Consider the following 16,978-nt stretch of genomic DNA (forward strand, 5'->3'; position numbering starts at 1 on the left):
TTGTACTATAACGAAATGTAATGAAAAGTTATAAAAAGTTATACTACCTGCGGACCGAAGTGTAGATGCGGCCGTTCACCCATTCAGAGGGTGAATGGGCAAGACAAACGATGTGCCTTTGAATGGGGTATGGTCGTAGGTGCCAGGCGCACCGGTATGTCAAGAACTGCAAAGCTGCTGGGTTTTTCATACTCAACAGTTTCCTGTGTGTCAAGAATGGTCCACCACCCAAAGAACATCCAGCCAACTCGTTCTGGTCGTGCTGCTGCTCCAGTTTCAACTGTTCTGCCTGCGGCTACGGAACCCTGACCTGTTCACCGGACGTGCTACATTGTCCCCGGACCTGCTGTTTTCAACTCTCTCTCTCTACCGCACCTGCTGTTTCTAACTCAATGATTGGCAATGAAAAGCCAACTGACATTTACTCCTGAGGTGCTGACCTGTTGCACCCTTCGACAACCACTGTGATTATTTTTATTTGAGCTTGCTGGTCTTCTATGAACATTTGAACATCTTGGCCATGTTCTGTTATAATCTCCACCTGACACAGCCAAAAGAGGACTGGCCACCTCTCAGAGCCTGGTTCCTCTCTAGATTTCTTCCTAGGTTCCAGCCTTTCTAGGGAGTTTTCCCTAGCCACGTGCTTCTACATCTGCATTGCTTGCTGTTTGGGGTTTTAGACTGGGTTTCTGTACAGCACAGTGTGACATCAGCTGATGTAAAAAAAAGGGCTTTATAAATACATTTGATTGATTGATTGTGGGAAGCATTGGAGGCAACATAGCCAGCATCTTTGTGGAACACCCTTCGAGCACCTTGTAGAGTCCAGCCCCAACAAATTGAGGCTGCTCTGAGGGCAAAGGGGGTGGGGGTGTTTATAAACAAAGTCACAGATATGGCTTGATGACGTTTTATTGTTGTTTTCAGCAGTTAGATCCATGCACCACGTCTACAGTTATATATTCCACCAAGCTGCAGTGACAGTGTTAAGTGATTTTTAGTGAATAACATTCTGACCTTAAGTCTTAAGTTTACTTAATTTACCCTTGGCATACAAAGAAAGCATTAGATTATGAACAAGCACAGAAAGAGAGAGGAAGAGAGATGGATGGACTGACTGATGGACGAACAGACATGGCAACTAAATCAAGAGTCAAGCGCACTGAAGACAGCAAAGATAAAGAGACTTTCCAGGCCTTTACCTACTCCTTTACCTACTCTAGTCCAGTAATTGATATACAGCATCAACATTAGAGTCATTATAGACACTAGTCAGTGTCCCTTCACAGGGTTAGCTGGGTCGTGAGGAGTGGTTGGCACCTCACAGTGCCCTTCGGGGGGAACTGAAACAGATTGAAACCGTGAGGGGAGGGAGCACACATGCTGACCTACACCCGCCCTGAGAGCAAAGCAAGGCAAGTGTTACAGTAAGATCGGTACAAGACCGATACTGTACAGGAAGCATGTATGATTGGTAGAATTCCCAGCAGTAGTGGACAGCAGACTGTGAAGTGTCCTCTGTAGTGAGATAGATCTCCATGAGGTAAAGCCACAGTCATAGTGAATATAGCTGTTGACTGACTGAGCGATTACATAGACTGATGAGATACTGTAGGACAGGGTTCACTAACTGAATGTGCAGGCTTTTGTTCCTGCCCTAATCACCGTCTTCAGTCTGGTCCATACTGTAGGGCTGGAACGAAAGCCTGCATGCCAAATAGCTCCAGGACCACCCAGTAGCTCCAAAGTTGGAGACCCCTGCTGTAGGTTGACTGCTAGTTGCTAGGACTGTGAGTTGCAGCATATACAGTCCAGTTCAAAGCAGAGGCAATATAGAGAAAACATTATTTCCAGAACAGAGTAGGGATGAGTGTTTTCAGAGCTGTTACACAACAGTAACTAAACCACAGCTAGCACACACACAGCAAGCCAAAAACACATGCCACATCTTTTCAATATCCCCCAGCCCTACAAATAGCAAAAAATACAAGACTGTTCACAGTTTTCTTTTCTTTTTGCTCAGATTATAATAAGAAATGCTCCAGTGTTCCACATATTTCTTTACGCACCACTAAAGCTATGGCGTGTTGGTGGACAGAAGCATATCAACTAAGGCCAGACTTTTGTCTTACTATACTAAATCATCCACATCTGTAGATGAGTAGGTTTCGCCAGTTGCAGGATGCAAACATTTAGACTGGCTAGCTGAGTTCTACATAGCGATTGTAGACTCCTGGTGAACAGTAGTACAGCGTGTTAGTGGTGCTGTAATGATCATAACCGACCACCACTAGAAACACTGACAGAAAGAAACTCCTAACGTAGCCGTTACAACAAGTAGGCTGCCCCTAACCACTGATACAGGGTCAGATTAAATGTTCATCTGCCCAAAGGTTAAGGTTATTGAGGGTTAGAATAATCTGATTCTAGATCTGTGGTTAGATGCAACTTCTACCTAGAGTTACAGCTGTGTAACAGTATACAGTATATACAGGAGGAGGTGTTCTCCAGTGAAGGTGCTACAGGGTCAGTGTTAACCACATAATTAATGCTACAGGAGGATAACACAACCATATTACATCAGCCTCCAAACACTGACACACCTTTATACACAATATCATACAGCCAGGGCACAGAGGAAAAGCTTCACTTTACTGGGAGAGTATTAACCGTGTGTGTGTGTGTGTGTGTGTGTGTGTGTGTACATGTCAGTGTGTGTTTACATAGGTGAATTCAGCTGTAGATGTGTTGAGTTATAGATATAAGGGGTGAGCCAGACATTGAGCAGTTGCTCTCTGTGGAGTCCAGGGGTGCATGGGGAGGGCCTGTCCCCTGAAGAGAGGGGGGGGGGGGAGGTGCAGGGAGCTGGTCCCACTCTCTAGTTTTGATGAGGAAGGAGGGGTGGAGGTGCAGGGAGCTGGTCCCACTCTGTAGTTTTGATGAGGAAGGAGGAGAGCAGAGACTCCCCTGCTGCTGCTAGCTTCTCTTTTCACCCAACAGCCAATAGTCCTATACAATACCCTGGCGAAAGAGGATAATGAATATTAGAGCAGAACTGCACAGTGTGTGGGATATGCAGTATGTGTGTGTGTGTTACCTGGTTACTAGATGTCCAGTTTGCCAGGGCTGAGGCTGTGGAGAAGCTGGGCGGGCCTGGGGGAGGAGCTAGTTAAGGAGGCGGGGTTATAACCCTGGATCAGCAGGTTCTTGTTGAGGTCTCCCAGGGCTGCAGCACTACCCGGCTGCAGCCTGGGGTAGGGGGGTGTGTCTGGCAGGGCGGTGAGGTCCAGGAGGTGCTCCAGGGTTCGGGCGTTACTCATGCTGTTTAACGCCTCGCTGACGGGAGAGAAGTCTTGGACGATACCCAAGTCATCCCTGGACACAGGGCTGGGGAGACAGATACAGTATTAAATATGCCTGTTAACACATGGATTGTGTGTGCATGTGCATGTATGTATGTGTGTGCAGCTCACCTGACGTCCATAGACTGTACCCCGTCAGACAGCTCGTCCCCTCCACAGCTCTTTCTCTCCAGGGGGCCCAGCGTGATGAGAGGGGACTCATCCTGATCCAGCTCCCTGCCCTGCCCTGCCTGGCCCCTGTTCACATCACATACACCTGAGGAAGAGGGGGGGGTTGGACACACCTAGTAAGTAACTCAAAACCTGCATGCATTGATAGTCAAGAGTAACACAAAGTAACAATACAACCCTGTCCACCACACGGGGGAGCTCTAACTGTGCCTGCAGCTGAGTCACCCTGCAGTATTGACTGTGCGTGTGTGTTTGCTTATACCTGAGGATGAGGAGTCCGTTTCACTCTTACGCGTCCTCTTCATGATCTCCTCAATCCGCTATGGACGCACGCACGCACACACACGCACGCACGCACGCACGCACACACACACACACACACACACACACACACACACACACACACACACACACACACACACACACACACACACACACACACACACACACACACACACACACACACACACACACACAGGAGTTTAGGGAAACAGCTTAAAGGGCAGCATATTCGGGGGTAAGGTGTGTGTGTGTGTGTGTTAACCTTCTTCCTCTGCAGTCTCTCCTGCTCCTCCTGTACCTGCAGCACTTCTCTCTCCTGCCTCTTCCTCTCCGCCTCTCTGTGAGCACGCAGACACGCCTCCTCTCTCTACACACACACACACCAACATACACACACACACACACACACACTTCATTAATTCCCTGAACTGATTAGAATTTTGGAAGCTGTGGGTCAGATATAATATGTAGGATCAGAGAGCTAAAGTAGGGAGTGAACTCACCTGGCTCCAGTTTCCTTTTCAGGGCTAAAAGCCCAATGTGGCAGATAGAGCCATGTATATAAACCACATAGATCTGAAACTGCTAGAAACATGGCAACATGGCCTTGGAGAGGTCACATATTGACCATCAGTGACTAAACATCTTCGTCACATGCAGCGGTGATGCCAAATGACTGTATATATGAATGGTCAAAGCCACGGCATTATGTGACACCATTCATTTCTATGTAAAGACTCAATAGCGCATTGAAGCCAAATAGTTAAGATGGAGACATAACATGAGCAGATTAAGCTACTCCAGGAAGTGACGTTGCAGGCTAGCTCAGTGCTGCCCCCTCTCATTGAATAACTCAAGTTGAAGGCCGATCGGGGTACTGCAGGCTGCTATGAGCAACGAAATTATCGTTGTAACTTCTTGTGTGTGAATTTAAAATAATCTTCTCAAGGACACACATATGGTGTATTAGAAGCAATCGTTGGTACCAAATGTAGTTTTTATTTACACAAAGATTCACCACAAGGATTGCCATTTTCCCATTCACTAGAATGGATGTTCATGTTTGCAATGCCTGCAGTACCGCGGTTGGCCTTGAACTTCCGTGGCTTCAATGAGAGGGGGCAGTCATTCTCCCCTGGTGATGCCTCATGGTGTGAAGTTTAAGCCCTGAGCCCTGACCCCTGACCTCTCGGTCCAGCTGATCCTGCATGTCTTTCCATCGTCTCTCCTTGGTCCTTCTCTCCTCCTCTTCTCTGCTCTTTCTCTCCTCCTCCCGTCTCTCTCTCTCCCCCTCCCGTCTCTCTCTCTCCTCCTCTGCTCGTTGTGCCTCTCTCGCCTGCCGCTCCCGCGCCTCCTGCTCTCTCCTCTGCTCCTCCTCAGCTCTCAACCTGCACACACATACACACACAAACACACACAGTAAATGCACAATACTTAGCCTGATCCCCTTGTTCAAAGACGCTAGACCTTATTTTTTGACATTTTCAGTGGTATTGTTAACAAACACGCCCCCATAAAGAAAATGAGAATTAAAAACAGGTTCAGCCCCTGGTTCGACCGTGATCTGGCAGAGTTACTCCACCTCAAGAATTCCATTTGATGAAAGGCTCGGCACACACATACTCAGGCTGACTGTCTCTCGTTCAAGCAAATGAGAAATAAGTGCACTCAGGCTATCCGGAAGGCCAAAGTTAGTTACTTTAAGCAGCAGTTCTCTCTCTGTGGGTCTAACTCCAAGAAGTTCTGGAAAACAGTTAAAGACCTGGAGAATAAACCCTCCTCCTCACAGCTGCCCATGTCCCTTAATGTTGATGATGTGGTTGTTACTGACAAGAAGCACATGGCTGAGCTCTTTAATCACCACTTCATTAAATCAGGATTCCTATTTACCTCAGCCACGCCTCTTTGACTGGCCAACATTTCCTCATCTCCCACCCCTTCTAATGCGACTAGCCCCGATGCTCCTCCCTCTTTTTCCCCTGCCCCGCTACAAAGTTTCTCCCTGCATGCGGTCACTGAGTCCGAAGTGCTAAAGGAGCTCCTTAAACCCTTTCTTCTTTAAGGTTGCTGCCCCTATCATCGTCAAGCCTATCTCTGAACTTTTTAGCCTGTCTCTCCTCTCTGGAGAGCTTCCCATTGCTTGGAAGGCAGCCACGGTTTGTCCTTTATTTAAAGTGGGAGATCAATCTGGTTTCCGATGTGTCACTACAACCTTAAAGATCCTAAATGATGTCACCATTGCCCTTGATTCTAAGCAATGTTATGCTGCTATTCTTATTGACTTGGCCAAAGCTTTTGATACGGTAGACCATTCCATTCTTGTGGACTGGCTAAGGAGTATTGGTGTCTCTGAAGGGTCTTTGGTCTGGTTTGCTACCTCTACCTCTCTCAAAGAGTGCAGTGTATAAAGTCAGAACATCTGCTCTCAGCCACTGCCTGTCACCAAGGGAGTACCCCAAGGCTCGATCCTAGGCCCCACACTCTTCTCAATTTACATCAGCAACATAGCTAAGGCAGAAGGAAACTCTCTCATCCATTTATATTCAGATGATACAGTCTTATTCTCAGCTGGACCCTCCCCGGATTTTGTGTTAAACGCTCGACAACAAAGCTTTCTTAGTGTCCAACAAGCTTCTCTGTCCTTAACCTTGTTTTGAACACCTCCAAAACAAAGGTCATGTGGTTTGGTAAGAAAAATGCTCCTCTCCCCACCAGTGTGATTACTACCGCTGAGGGTTTAGAGCTTGAGGTAGTCACCTCATACAACTACTTGGGAGTATGGCTAGATGGTGCACTGTCCTTCTCTCAGCACATATCAAAGCTTCAGGCTAAAGTTAAATCTAGACTTGGTTTCCTCTATTTTAATCGCTCCTCTTTCACCCCAGCTGCCAAACTAACCCTGATTCAGATGACCATCCCACCCATGCTAAATTACGGAGACATCGTTTATAGATCGGCAGGTAAGGGTGCTCTGGAGTGGCTAGATGTTCTTTACCATTCGGCCATCAGATTTGCCACCAATGCTCCTTATAGGGCACATCACTGCACTCTATACTCCTCTGTAAACTGGTCATCTCTGTATACCCGGCACAATACCACTGGTTGATGCTTATTTATATAATCTCACTCCCCCCTATCTGAGATACCCATGGCAGCCCTCATCCTCCGCGTACAACACCCGTTCTGCCAGTCACATTCTGTTAAAGGTCCCCAAAGCACACACATGCCTGGGTCACTCCTCTTGTCAGTTCGCTGAACCTAGCGACTGGAACAAGCTGCAACAAACACTCAAACTGGATAGTTTTATCTCAATCTCTTCATTCAAAGACTCAATCATGGACACTCTTACTGGCAGTTGTGGCTGCTTCGCGTGATGTATTGTTGTCACGACCTTCCTGCCATTTGTGGTGTTGTCTGTGTCCAAAAATGTATGTACCATGTTTTGTGACGCTGCCATGTTGTGCAGCTGCCATGTTGTGTTGCTACCATGCTGGGTTGTCATGTATTGCTGCCATGCTATGTTGTTGTCTTTAGGTCTCTCTTTATGTAGTGTTGTGGTGTCTCTCTTGTCGTGATGTGTGTTTTGTCCTATATATTTAAATAAAACAATCTCAGCCCCCTGTCCCCGCTGGAGGCCTTTTGCCTTTTGGTAGGCCATCACTGTAAATAAGAATTTGTTCATAAATTACTTGCCTTGTTAAATAAAGGTTAAATAATTAAAGTATTTAAAAAATACACACAACTCTCTGCACATCCTTCTGACCCGACAAACACACACACACCTCTCCTCCTCCTGTCGTAGTTTGTCCTCCTGCTCTTTCTGTACTCTGGCCAGACGCCGCCTCTCAGCCAACAGTCTAGACGCCTCCTCTGCATCCGTTGTCCCGGCAACGTTCCTGCCTGTGGGCGTACCTGGAGAATCTGTGAGGAAGGAGGAAAGGGGACCAGGTGGGGAGCAGTGGAGTAGAGGGGTGTGGGGCAGAGACATAGAGACAGAGGACTCTGGTGTACAGCAGACACTGATGAAAGCAGTTTTCTCTGAAGTGTTCTGTTGTTTTCTCTAGGGTGGCTCAGGTTGCAGACTCTCTATCTCTCGCTCTCTTTCTGTCTATCGATATATCTCTCTCTCTTTCCCTCCACCCCTCTCTCTCCTCTCAAGGGTAAAGCATATATTAGTGGTGAGTTCTGAACACACGCGCACACACACATCCCTACCTGTCGCCAGGTCTCTGCTGCAGGACTTGGGGATCTTCTTCTCTGTTGGGTCCGGCTTGGAGGACTTCCTCTCCAGGGTTCCATGACCCCTGGCCTCATGATTGCCCTCGGTTACTGGGGGTCGCTGGCGGAGGGGGGAGGGAGGGTACTGTCCCGGGGAGCAGGGGGATTGGGCACGACTCTTAGTCGACCTCACCCTGTAATAACAATTCACTTTACTTGTATCTTTTATACTACGTAGTAGGTAAAGCTTCTTTACAATAAGTATATATTATAATACAAAATAAAAGAAACCTTTTGGGCGTGCCCATTGCTTTGCTATGGGCTCTGGGGGAGGAGCTTCGCGTGGGAGTGGTCGGAGATTCTAGGCGTCTCATTGAAGAGTCAGTCAGACAGGAGGCGGGGCCTCTCTCTGTCTAAAAACACAAAAGAAGGAGTAAACGTGTGCTCAGAATAATAATGTAGTAATATAAATGCATGTACACACATCTATGGTACTGACTGTGGGTGTTCTGGGGGTCTTGTCTTCCGGGGGTCCATTGCTTGCCTTCCTGGAGGGGGAACATTTGTAGGCCGGTCGCTGGGGGCTGGGGGATGCTAAACGAGGGGACACACCACACACACCACCACACATTGTCATAATAGGGCAAAGATACAGACAATGAAGAGAAACACACAAGAGAGAGTCATATTATATACTGTTGCTTGGCAACACACACACCTCTTTCTGGTGAGTGCAGGGAGGCTGAAGAGTTGGAGAGGCATTTAGTGATTGGCTGGTCCGGGGAGGGTGGTGTCAGGAAGTCACACACTGCAGAGAGATGCATGAGAAAGAGTCACGCCAGAGGGACAGGAAGAGGTAGGAGTCTTCTTAACCCACGAATACTAATACTACATTCATATTTTCTCTACCTTCCCTGAAGTGTACACTCGTTCACTTCCCCTAATGGGGAGGGTTTGGAATGGACTGAAATATGGTGGGAACTCATATATGCATATGCTTATAACAATCTTCACATCAATGAGAGAGAGAGGGATGAGTGCACACTTTAGGGAGGAGGGTAAAGAAAACAGGTAAGGTCAGATATGTCTATCTGTGGTTAGGGGCAACTTGTACCTGGAGCAACAGAGACACATCACATTATACACAAAACACAATACACACAAATTACATTATACACAAATCACAATAAAAACAAATAGGAGACACATAATACACACATCACAATACACACACATCACAATACACCCAAATCAGAATACACACAAACCGGAGACACACATTACACACAAATCACAATACACACATCATATTTCACACAAATCACATTACTCACCAATCACATTACACACATCACAATACACACAAATCACATTACACACAAATAGGAGACACACGAATCACATTACAATGCACACAAATAGGAGACACACAAAACACACAAATCACATTACACACAAATCACAATCCACACAAACCCCATTACACACAAATCACAATACACACAAATCCCAATACACACACACATCACATTACACACAAATCACATTACTCACTAATCACATTACACACAAATAGGAGACACACAAATCACATTACAATACACACAAATAGGAGACACACAATACACAAATCACATTACACACAAATAGGAGACACACAATATACACAAATCACAATACACACATCACATTACACACAAATCCCATTACTCACCAATCACATTACACACATCACAATACACACAAATAGGAGACACACAAATCACATTACAATACACACAAATACTCACGAATCACATTACACACAAATCACAATCCACACAAACCACATTACACACAAATCACAATACACACAAATCACATTACACGCACATGACATTACACACAAATCACATTACACACAAATCACAATACACACACATCACAATACACACAAATAACATTACACAGAAATCACAATACACACAAATCACACACATCACACAACACACAAACATTACACACAAATCACATTACACACAAATAGAAGACACACAAATCTTATTACACATAAATAGGAGACACACAATACACTCACATGACATTACACACAAATCACATTATACACAAATAGGAGACACACAATACACCCACATCACATTACACACAAATCACATTATACACAAATAGGAGACACACAATACACCCACATCACATTACACACAAATCACATTATACACAAATAGGAGACACACAATACACACAAATCATAATACACACAAATAGGAGACACACAATACACACAAATCACATTACACACAAATCACATTACACACAAATCACATTACACACAAATCACATTACACACAAATCACTATACACACAAATCACTATACACACATATAGGAGACACAATACTAGAACATTACTCTGCAGTTATTCTTTTTTAAATATATGTATTTATTTAACCTTTATTTAACTAGGCAAGTCAGTTATGAACACATTCTTATTTACAATGACAGCCTACCAACAATGAAGGCCTACCAACAATGACGGCCTACCAACAATGACGGCCTACCATAGTTAGTGAACAACTATGCCACAAATTCACCAAAACATCTGACACACTAATTGTGCTTCAGTTTGACTTCCGTGTTGTATAGTAAGACACTAATGTATGTTCCATCTACAGGGCATTTGGAAAGTTTTCAGACCCCTTGTCTGTTTCCACATGTTGTTATGTTACAGCCTTATTCTAAAATGGATTCAATTGTTTTTCCCCCTCATCAATCTATACACAATAGCCCATAGTTCTCTGCAGATCCTCTCAAGCTCTGTCAGGTTGGATGGGAAGCGTTGCTGCACAGCTATTTTCAGGTCTCTCCAGAGATGTTCGATCGGGTTCAAGTCCGGGCTCTGGCTGGTCCACCCAAGGACATTCAGAGACTCGTCCTGAAGCCACTCCTACATTGTCTTGGATGTGTGCTTAGAGTTGTTGTCCTGTTGAAAGGTGAACCTTCACCCCAGTCTGAGGTTCTGAATGCTCTGGAGGAGGTTTTCATCAAGGATCTCTCTGTACTTTGCTCCTTTCATCTTTCCCTCGATCCTGACGAGTCTCCCAGTCCCTGCTGCTGAAAAACATCCTCACAGCATGACGCTGCCACCACCCTTCTTCACCGTAGGGATGGTGCCAGGTTTCCTCCAAACGTGATGCTTGGTATTCAGAGAGTTCAATATTGGTTTCATAAGACTAGCGAATCTTGTTTCTCATAGTCTGAGAGTCCTTTAGGTGCCTTTTGGCCTTTTACTGAGGAGTGGCATCTGTCTGGCCACTCTACCATAATGGCCTTATTGGTGGAGTGCTGCAGAGATGGTTATCCTTCTGGAAGGTTCTCCCATCTCCACAGAGGAACTCTGGAGCTCTGTCAGATTGACCATCGGGTTCTTGGTCACCTCCCTGACCAAGGCCCTTCTCCCCTGATTTCCCAGTTTGGCCGGGCGGCCAGCTGTAGGAAGAGTCTTGGTGGTTCTAAACTTCTTCCATTTAAGAATGATGGAGGCCACTGTGATCTTGGGGACCATCAATGCTGCAGAAATATTTTGGTACCCTTCCCCAGATCTCTGCCTCGTCACAATCCTGTCTCGGTGCTCTACGGACAATTCCTTCGACCTCATGGCTTGGTTTCTGCTCTGACATACACTGTCAACTGTGACCTTATATAGACAGGTGTGTGCCGTTCCAATTCATGTCCATCAATTTAATTTAACACAGGTGGACTCCAATCAAGTTGTAGAAACATCTCAAGGATGATCAATGGAAACAGGATGCACCTGACCTCAATTCAAGTCTCATTGCAAAGGGTCTGAATCTGTATGTGAATAAGGTATTTCTGTTTTTTATTTTTCAGAAATTTCTAAAAACCTGTTTTCGCATTGTCATCATGGGGAAATGAGGGAGATAAAAAGTATTTAATCCATTTTAGAATAAGGCTGTAACGTAACAAAATGTGGAAAAAATCAAGGGGTTTGAATACTTTACTGAATACACTGTATACGTTGATACACATGAATACACACACGGATCCTCTAGCACAAAGGAGAGAGGATGGTTTTATGTTAGTGTGTGTCTGAGTACCTGTCTCGAGGGGTGGGGGTTGTCGAGACTTCTGCATATCCTATCAGCTGTGTGTATGTGTGGTTAGACTGCTGCAGGCAGACAGGAAGTATGTGAACTCTCTGTTCTGATTGGAAGGAGCTAGTGGACCCCAAGGACCAAAGGGAGACAACATGTGTGGTGAAAACAGCCATATCCATATTCATGCACAAAATACAGACACAATAGAACAGAGTATAATTATTTATTGCCCCGAAGGAAGAATAAATGTCTTGAACTAGCAATACAAAGCATAGCACAAATGCAGCCAAACACAACAACTGCACACTAAGGGTATCAGGTGGTCTGTACCGTTCCTGGATTGGTTGGGACTGGCAGCAGAGGCGGGATGATGAGGCAGAGCTGAGCCAATAGCATGAGAGGGCAGGGTCTTAGGCTTACCTGTTAGCAGGTGTGGCAGAGCGGAGAAAGCAAAGCATTACACACGCACCTGGGTGTTGCAATCCTACACACATACCTGGGTGTTGCAATCCTACACACGTACCTGGGTGTTGCAATCCTACACACACACCTGAGTATAAAATTATATGTACATATGTACTGTGTACGCACACCTACACACACACCTATGTGGTGCAATTGTATGCATAAATACATACATACATACATACACACACACACACACACACACACACACACACACACACACATACATACATACATACATACATACATACCTATGAGTCTCTGATGCAAACACAGACACACACGTGAGACCGGAGCCTGCATGCTGCAGCATCAACGGATCTCAGTTCAGATCTACCATCCATCTGCTAGTTAGAACACCAGTGATGTAGACTAATGGTAGAGATCAGTAATTGAAGAAGAATGGAAAAAGGTGGTGATACTCCAGACTGTACCAGGGTTGTATTCACTGTAAGAGACACTATACAGTAAGATTCTATACAGTAGATTTCTATACAGTAAGATTCTATACTGTAGGATTCTATACTGTAGGATTCTATACTGTAGGATTCTATACTGTAAGATTCTATACTGTAATATTCTGTACTGTAAGATTCTATACTGTAATATTCTGTACTGTAGGATTCTATAAGGTATTGTTGAAGAATGTGGTAAACTAGGTATTCTACAAGAGGGGCTGATCCTCTACATCCGCCTCGGCCTGATAGATGAAGTGTATGTGAATCATTGATGGAATTATAAATGCACCAGAGTCTGGCTATTGCTCTGGTACTGCTCACTGATGGCTGTTTCATCGCTGAAAACACACACACTATACAAATATCAAATGTAATTACAACTCCTATAACAACCTTATCCATAACACTGCCACAACAGCATGGGTAGACAGATTATGAGGGTGTGTGTGTGTGTAGAGAGACACCAACCCAACGATGGGTGTTTACATACGCAGTAAATATCCTCTGTCAATTTGTGTGTGTGTGTCAAGGTTAGATACGTATTTTAGGCCACTGCTGGGAATCAGGCCTGTTTTCCTACACACTGATGCTCACCTCAGGAATAAACAACATCAAACACACACACACTGATGAGGGAGGGTTGCAGCACTTCACAGAAACAGTTGTTTCCGGAGATACCCAACACACACACATCAAACACACACACATCAAACACACACTATTCTAGAGCTAAATACACACCTGTAACAGCATGAAAAAAGTGGCACAGACAGAATTGTCTTATCATCACAGAGTCATAATGCTTTTGGCACACACTCGCACACGCACACACACACACACACACACACACACACACACACACACACACACACACACACACACACACACACACACACACACACACACACACACACACACACATGCCTCTCCCAAGCTGATGCGTTTAAGTCAAAGCGTTGTCCTCCCCTGCATTGCAGCCTCCACACCCTTTCCCTCTCTCTGTCCTCCCCACTCTCTCTCTGGTATCTGGTCTCCCTCTCTCTGTCCTCCCCACTCTCTCTCTGGTATCTGGTCTCCCTCTTTCTGTCCTCCCCACTCTCTCTCTAGTATCTGGTCTCCCTCTCTCTGTCCTCCCCACTCTCTCTCTGGTATCTGGTCTCCCTCTCTCTGTCCTCCCCACTCTCTCTCTGGTATCTGGTCTCCCTCTCTCTGTCCTCCCCACTCTCTCTCTGGTATCTGGTCTCCCTCTCTCTGTCCTCCCCACTCTCTCTCTGGTATCTGGTATCCCTCTCTCTGTCCTCCCCACTCTCTCTCTGGTATCTGGTCTCCCTCTCTCTGTCCTCCCCACTCTCTCTATGGTATCTGGTCTTCCTCTCTCTGTCCTCCCCACTCTCTCTCTGGTATCTTGTCTTCCTCTCTCTGTCCTCCCCACTCTCTCTCTGGTATCTGGTCTCCCTCTCTCTGTCCTCCCCACTCTCTCTCTGGTATCTGGTCTCCCTCTCTCTGTCCTCCCCACTCTCTCTCTGGTATCTGGTATCCCTCTCTCTGTTCTCCCCACTCTCTCTCTGGTATCTGGTCTCCCTCTCTCTGTCCTCCCCACTCTCTCTATGGTATCTGGTCTTCCTCTCTCTGTCCTCTCCACTCTCTCTCTGGTATCTTGTCTTCCTCTCTCTGTCCTCCCCACTCTCTCTCTGGTATCTGGTCTCCCTCTCTCTGTCCTCCCCACTCTCTCTCTGGTATCTTGTCTCCCTCTCTCTGTCCTCCCCACTCTCTCTCTGGTATCCCTCTCTCTGTCCTCCCCACTCTCTCTCTGGTATCTGGTCTCCCTCTCTCTGTCCTCCCCACTCTCTCTCTGGTATCTGGTCTCCCTCTCTCTGTTCTCCCCCACTCTCTCTCTCTGGTATCTGGTCTCCCTCTCTCTGTCCTCCCCACTCTCTCTCTGGTATCCCTCTCTCTGTCCTCCCTACTCTCTCTCTGGTATCTGGTCTCCCTCTCTCTGTCCTCCCCACTCTCTCTCTGGTATCCCTCTCTCTGTCCTCCCTACTCTCTCTCTGGTATCTGGTCTCCCTCTCTCTGTCCTCCCCACTCTCTCTCTGGTATCCCTCTCTCTGTCCTCCCCACTCTCTCTCTGGTATCCCTCTCTCTGTCCTCCCCACTCTCTCTCTGGTATCTGGTCTCCCTCTCTCTGTCCTCTCCACTCTCTCTCTAGTATCTGGTCTCCCTCTCTCTGTCCTCCCCACTCCCTCTCTTTGTATCTGGTCTCCCTCTCTCTGTCCTCCCCACTCTCTCTCTGGTATCTGGTCTCCCTCTCTCTGTTCTCCCCACTCTCTCTCTGGTATCTGGTCTCCCTCTCTCTGTCCTCCCCACTCTCTCTCTGGTATCCCTCTCTCTGTCCTCCCTACTCTCTCTCTGGTATCTGGTCTCCCTCTCTCTGTCCTCCCCACTCTCTCTCTGGTATCCCTCTCTCTGTCCTCCCTACTCTCTCTCTGGTATCTGGTCTCCCTCTCTCTGTCCTCCCCACTCTCTCTCTGGTATCTGGTCTTCCTCTCTCTGTCCTCCCAACTCTCTCTCTGGTATCTGGTCTCCCTCTCTCTCATCCTCCTGCCCCCATCATCTCTCGCTCTCTCTCTCTCGATCTCATCTCTCGCTCTCATTTAGCTGTCTTAAACTGTCCCCAGCCTTTCCTCCATCCTTAAAACATCCCATCACCCCTCCCCTCTTTCTCTTTCTCTGTCCCACTCACTCACTTCCTCTCACACCTCCCAAACCACCATTCCCTCCTATAAATCTCTCCCCTCCCCCTCTCCAGCCTGTCTCTCCCTTCTGTTTGACCCCCATGCTCCCCCCTCCCCCCCAAGTGTACTTACTCTCTTCCCCTCCGGGTGGTCCTCCCCAGGTCCAGCGTTTAGGCCTGTTCTCCATAGGGTATCTGCTGTCCTCCCCCATCTGTCTGTCCCTCTCTCCTGTTCTCTCCCTTCTTCTCACCAGGGCCTCCAGTCTCTCCTGTTCGTTGCGTTCCAAAACGGGGAAAAATAGACACTCTCTCACCGAACCGTCGCTACGACGACGAGCACCCGGTGATGCACACAGAGAAGACTGCGCCATGGTTACCAGTGCACCTCAGCAAGAGCAGCAGCCTCACCCGTCACTCTCTCCTCCAAGTGTGTTGGTTTGTTCACTCGCTCACGCTGTCCGCTGCTCACTGATAAATGAACTAGGGCCTCGGCTCTCTCTATCTATCCCCCACCTCCTCTCTCTCTCTATCCCCTCTCTCTGTCAGTGTCTGCCGCTCCTTCTAGGCAGCTCTGTTTCTCTCTCTCTCACTTGCTCACCCCACCCTTTCTGTCTCTGCTCACCTCTTTCTCCCTATATTCTCTCCTTCCTATCCCCTTTCTCGCTCTCTTTTTCCCTCCTCCTCTCTCTCAGATGATGAGTCTATTTCAGAAAGCCCGACAGAGGGACAGCAGGTAACCTCCATTCCCCTCCCCCACCCCTCTATCTATCCCCCACCCCTCTGTTAACGACACCCCACTAAGCTCTCTCACACGCACGCACGCACGCACGCACGCACGCACGCACGCACGCACGCACGCACGCACGCACGCACGCACGCACGCACGCACGCACGCACGCACGCACGCACGCACGCACGCACGCACGCACGCACGCACGCACGCACGCACACACACACACACACACACACACACACACACACACACACACACACACACACACACCATAGGGAAATATACACACACAGATTGTGAATAGGGTAATAAAACAGGTTGCTTTTGTCACATGGTGGATGCTATTTTTTCCTTGAATTCTCCACTCTCTCCCTCCCTCCCTGTATCTCTCCCCCACTCCTTCATCTGCTCAGTGGCTGTATTTCTCTGGTGAGTTAACTC

The 16,978-nt window shown here is 47.0% G+C and overlaps 1 protein-coding gene across 4 annotated transcripts in view; it reads right to left on the reverse strand.

Moving 5' to 3' along the window:
• Positions 1–896: 896 nt before the first annotated feature.
• Positions 897–16,978, reverse strand: part of map7d2b (MAP7 domain containing 2b) — a 29,779-nt gene continuing 13,697 nt past the window's right edge. The window contains exons 4-16 of one of the 4 annotated variants that reach the window (XM_064941276.1): positions 15,938–16,073; positions 12,478–12,567; positions 8,752–8,841; positions 8,533–8,627; positions 8,325–8,446; positions 8,031–8,227; positions 7,598–7,736; positions 5,002–5,203; positions 4,114–4,182; positions 3,796–3,853; positions 3,474–3,618; positions 3,098–3,387; positions 897–3,021 (exon numbers count right to left, since the gene is read on the reverse strand). In XM_064941276.1, coding sequence (XP_064797348.1) covers positions 3,105–3,387; positions 3,474–3,618; positions 3,796–3,853; positions 4,114–4,182; positions 5,002–5,203; positions 7,598–7,736; positions 8,031–8,227; positions 8,325–8,446; positions 8,533–8,627; positions 8,752–8,841; positions 12,478–12,567; positions 15,938–16,073 — 1,626 coding nt within the window. In that variant the 3' untranslated portion in view covers positions 897–3,021; positions 3,098–3,104. Of the gene's footprint in view, positions 3,022–3,097; positions 3,388–3,473; positions 3,619–3,795; positions 3,854–4,077; positions 4,183–5,001; positions 5,204–7,597; positions 7,737–8,030; positions 8,228–8,324; positions 8,447–8,532; positions 8,628–8,751; positions 8,842–12,477; positions 12,568–15,937; positions 16,074–16,978 lie in introns of all 4 variants that reach the window. The other 3 variants (XM_064941275.1, XM_064941277.1, XM_064941278.1) reach the window with 3 other exon arrangements.

Source organism: Oncorhynchus masou, chromosome 28, assembly GCF_036934945.1.
Source record: "Oncorhynchus masou masou isolate Uvic2021 chromosome 28, UVic_Omas_1.1, whole genome shotgun sequence".
NCBI lineage: Eukaryota > Metazoa > Chordata > Actinopteri > Salmoniformes > Salmonidae > Oncorhynchus > Oncorhynchus masou.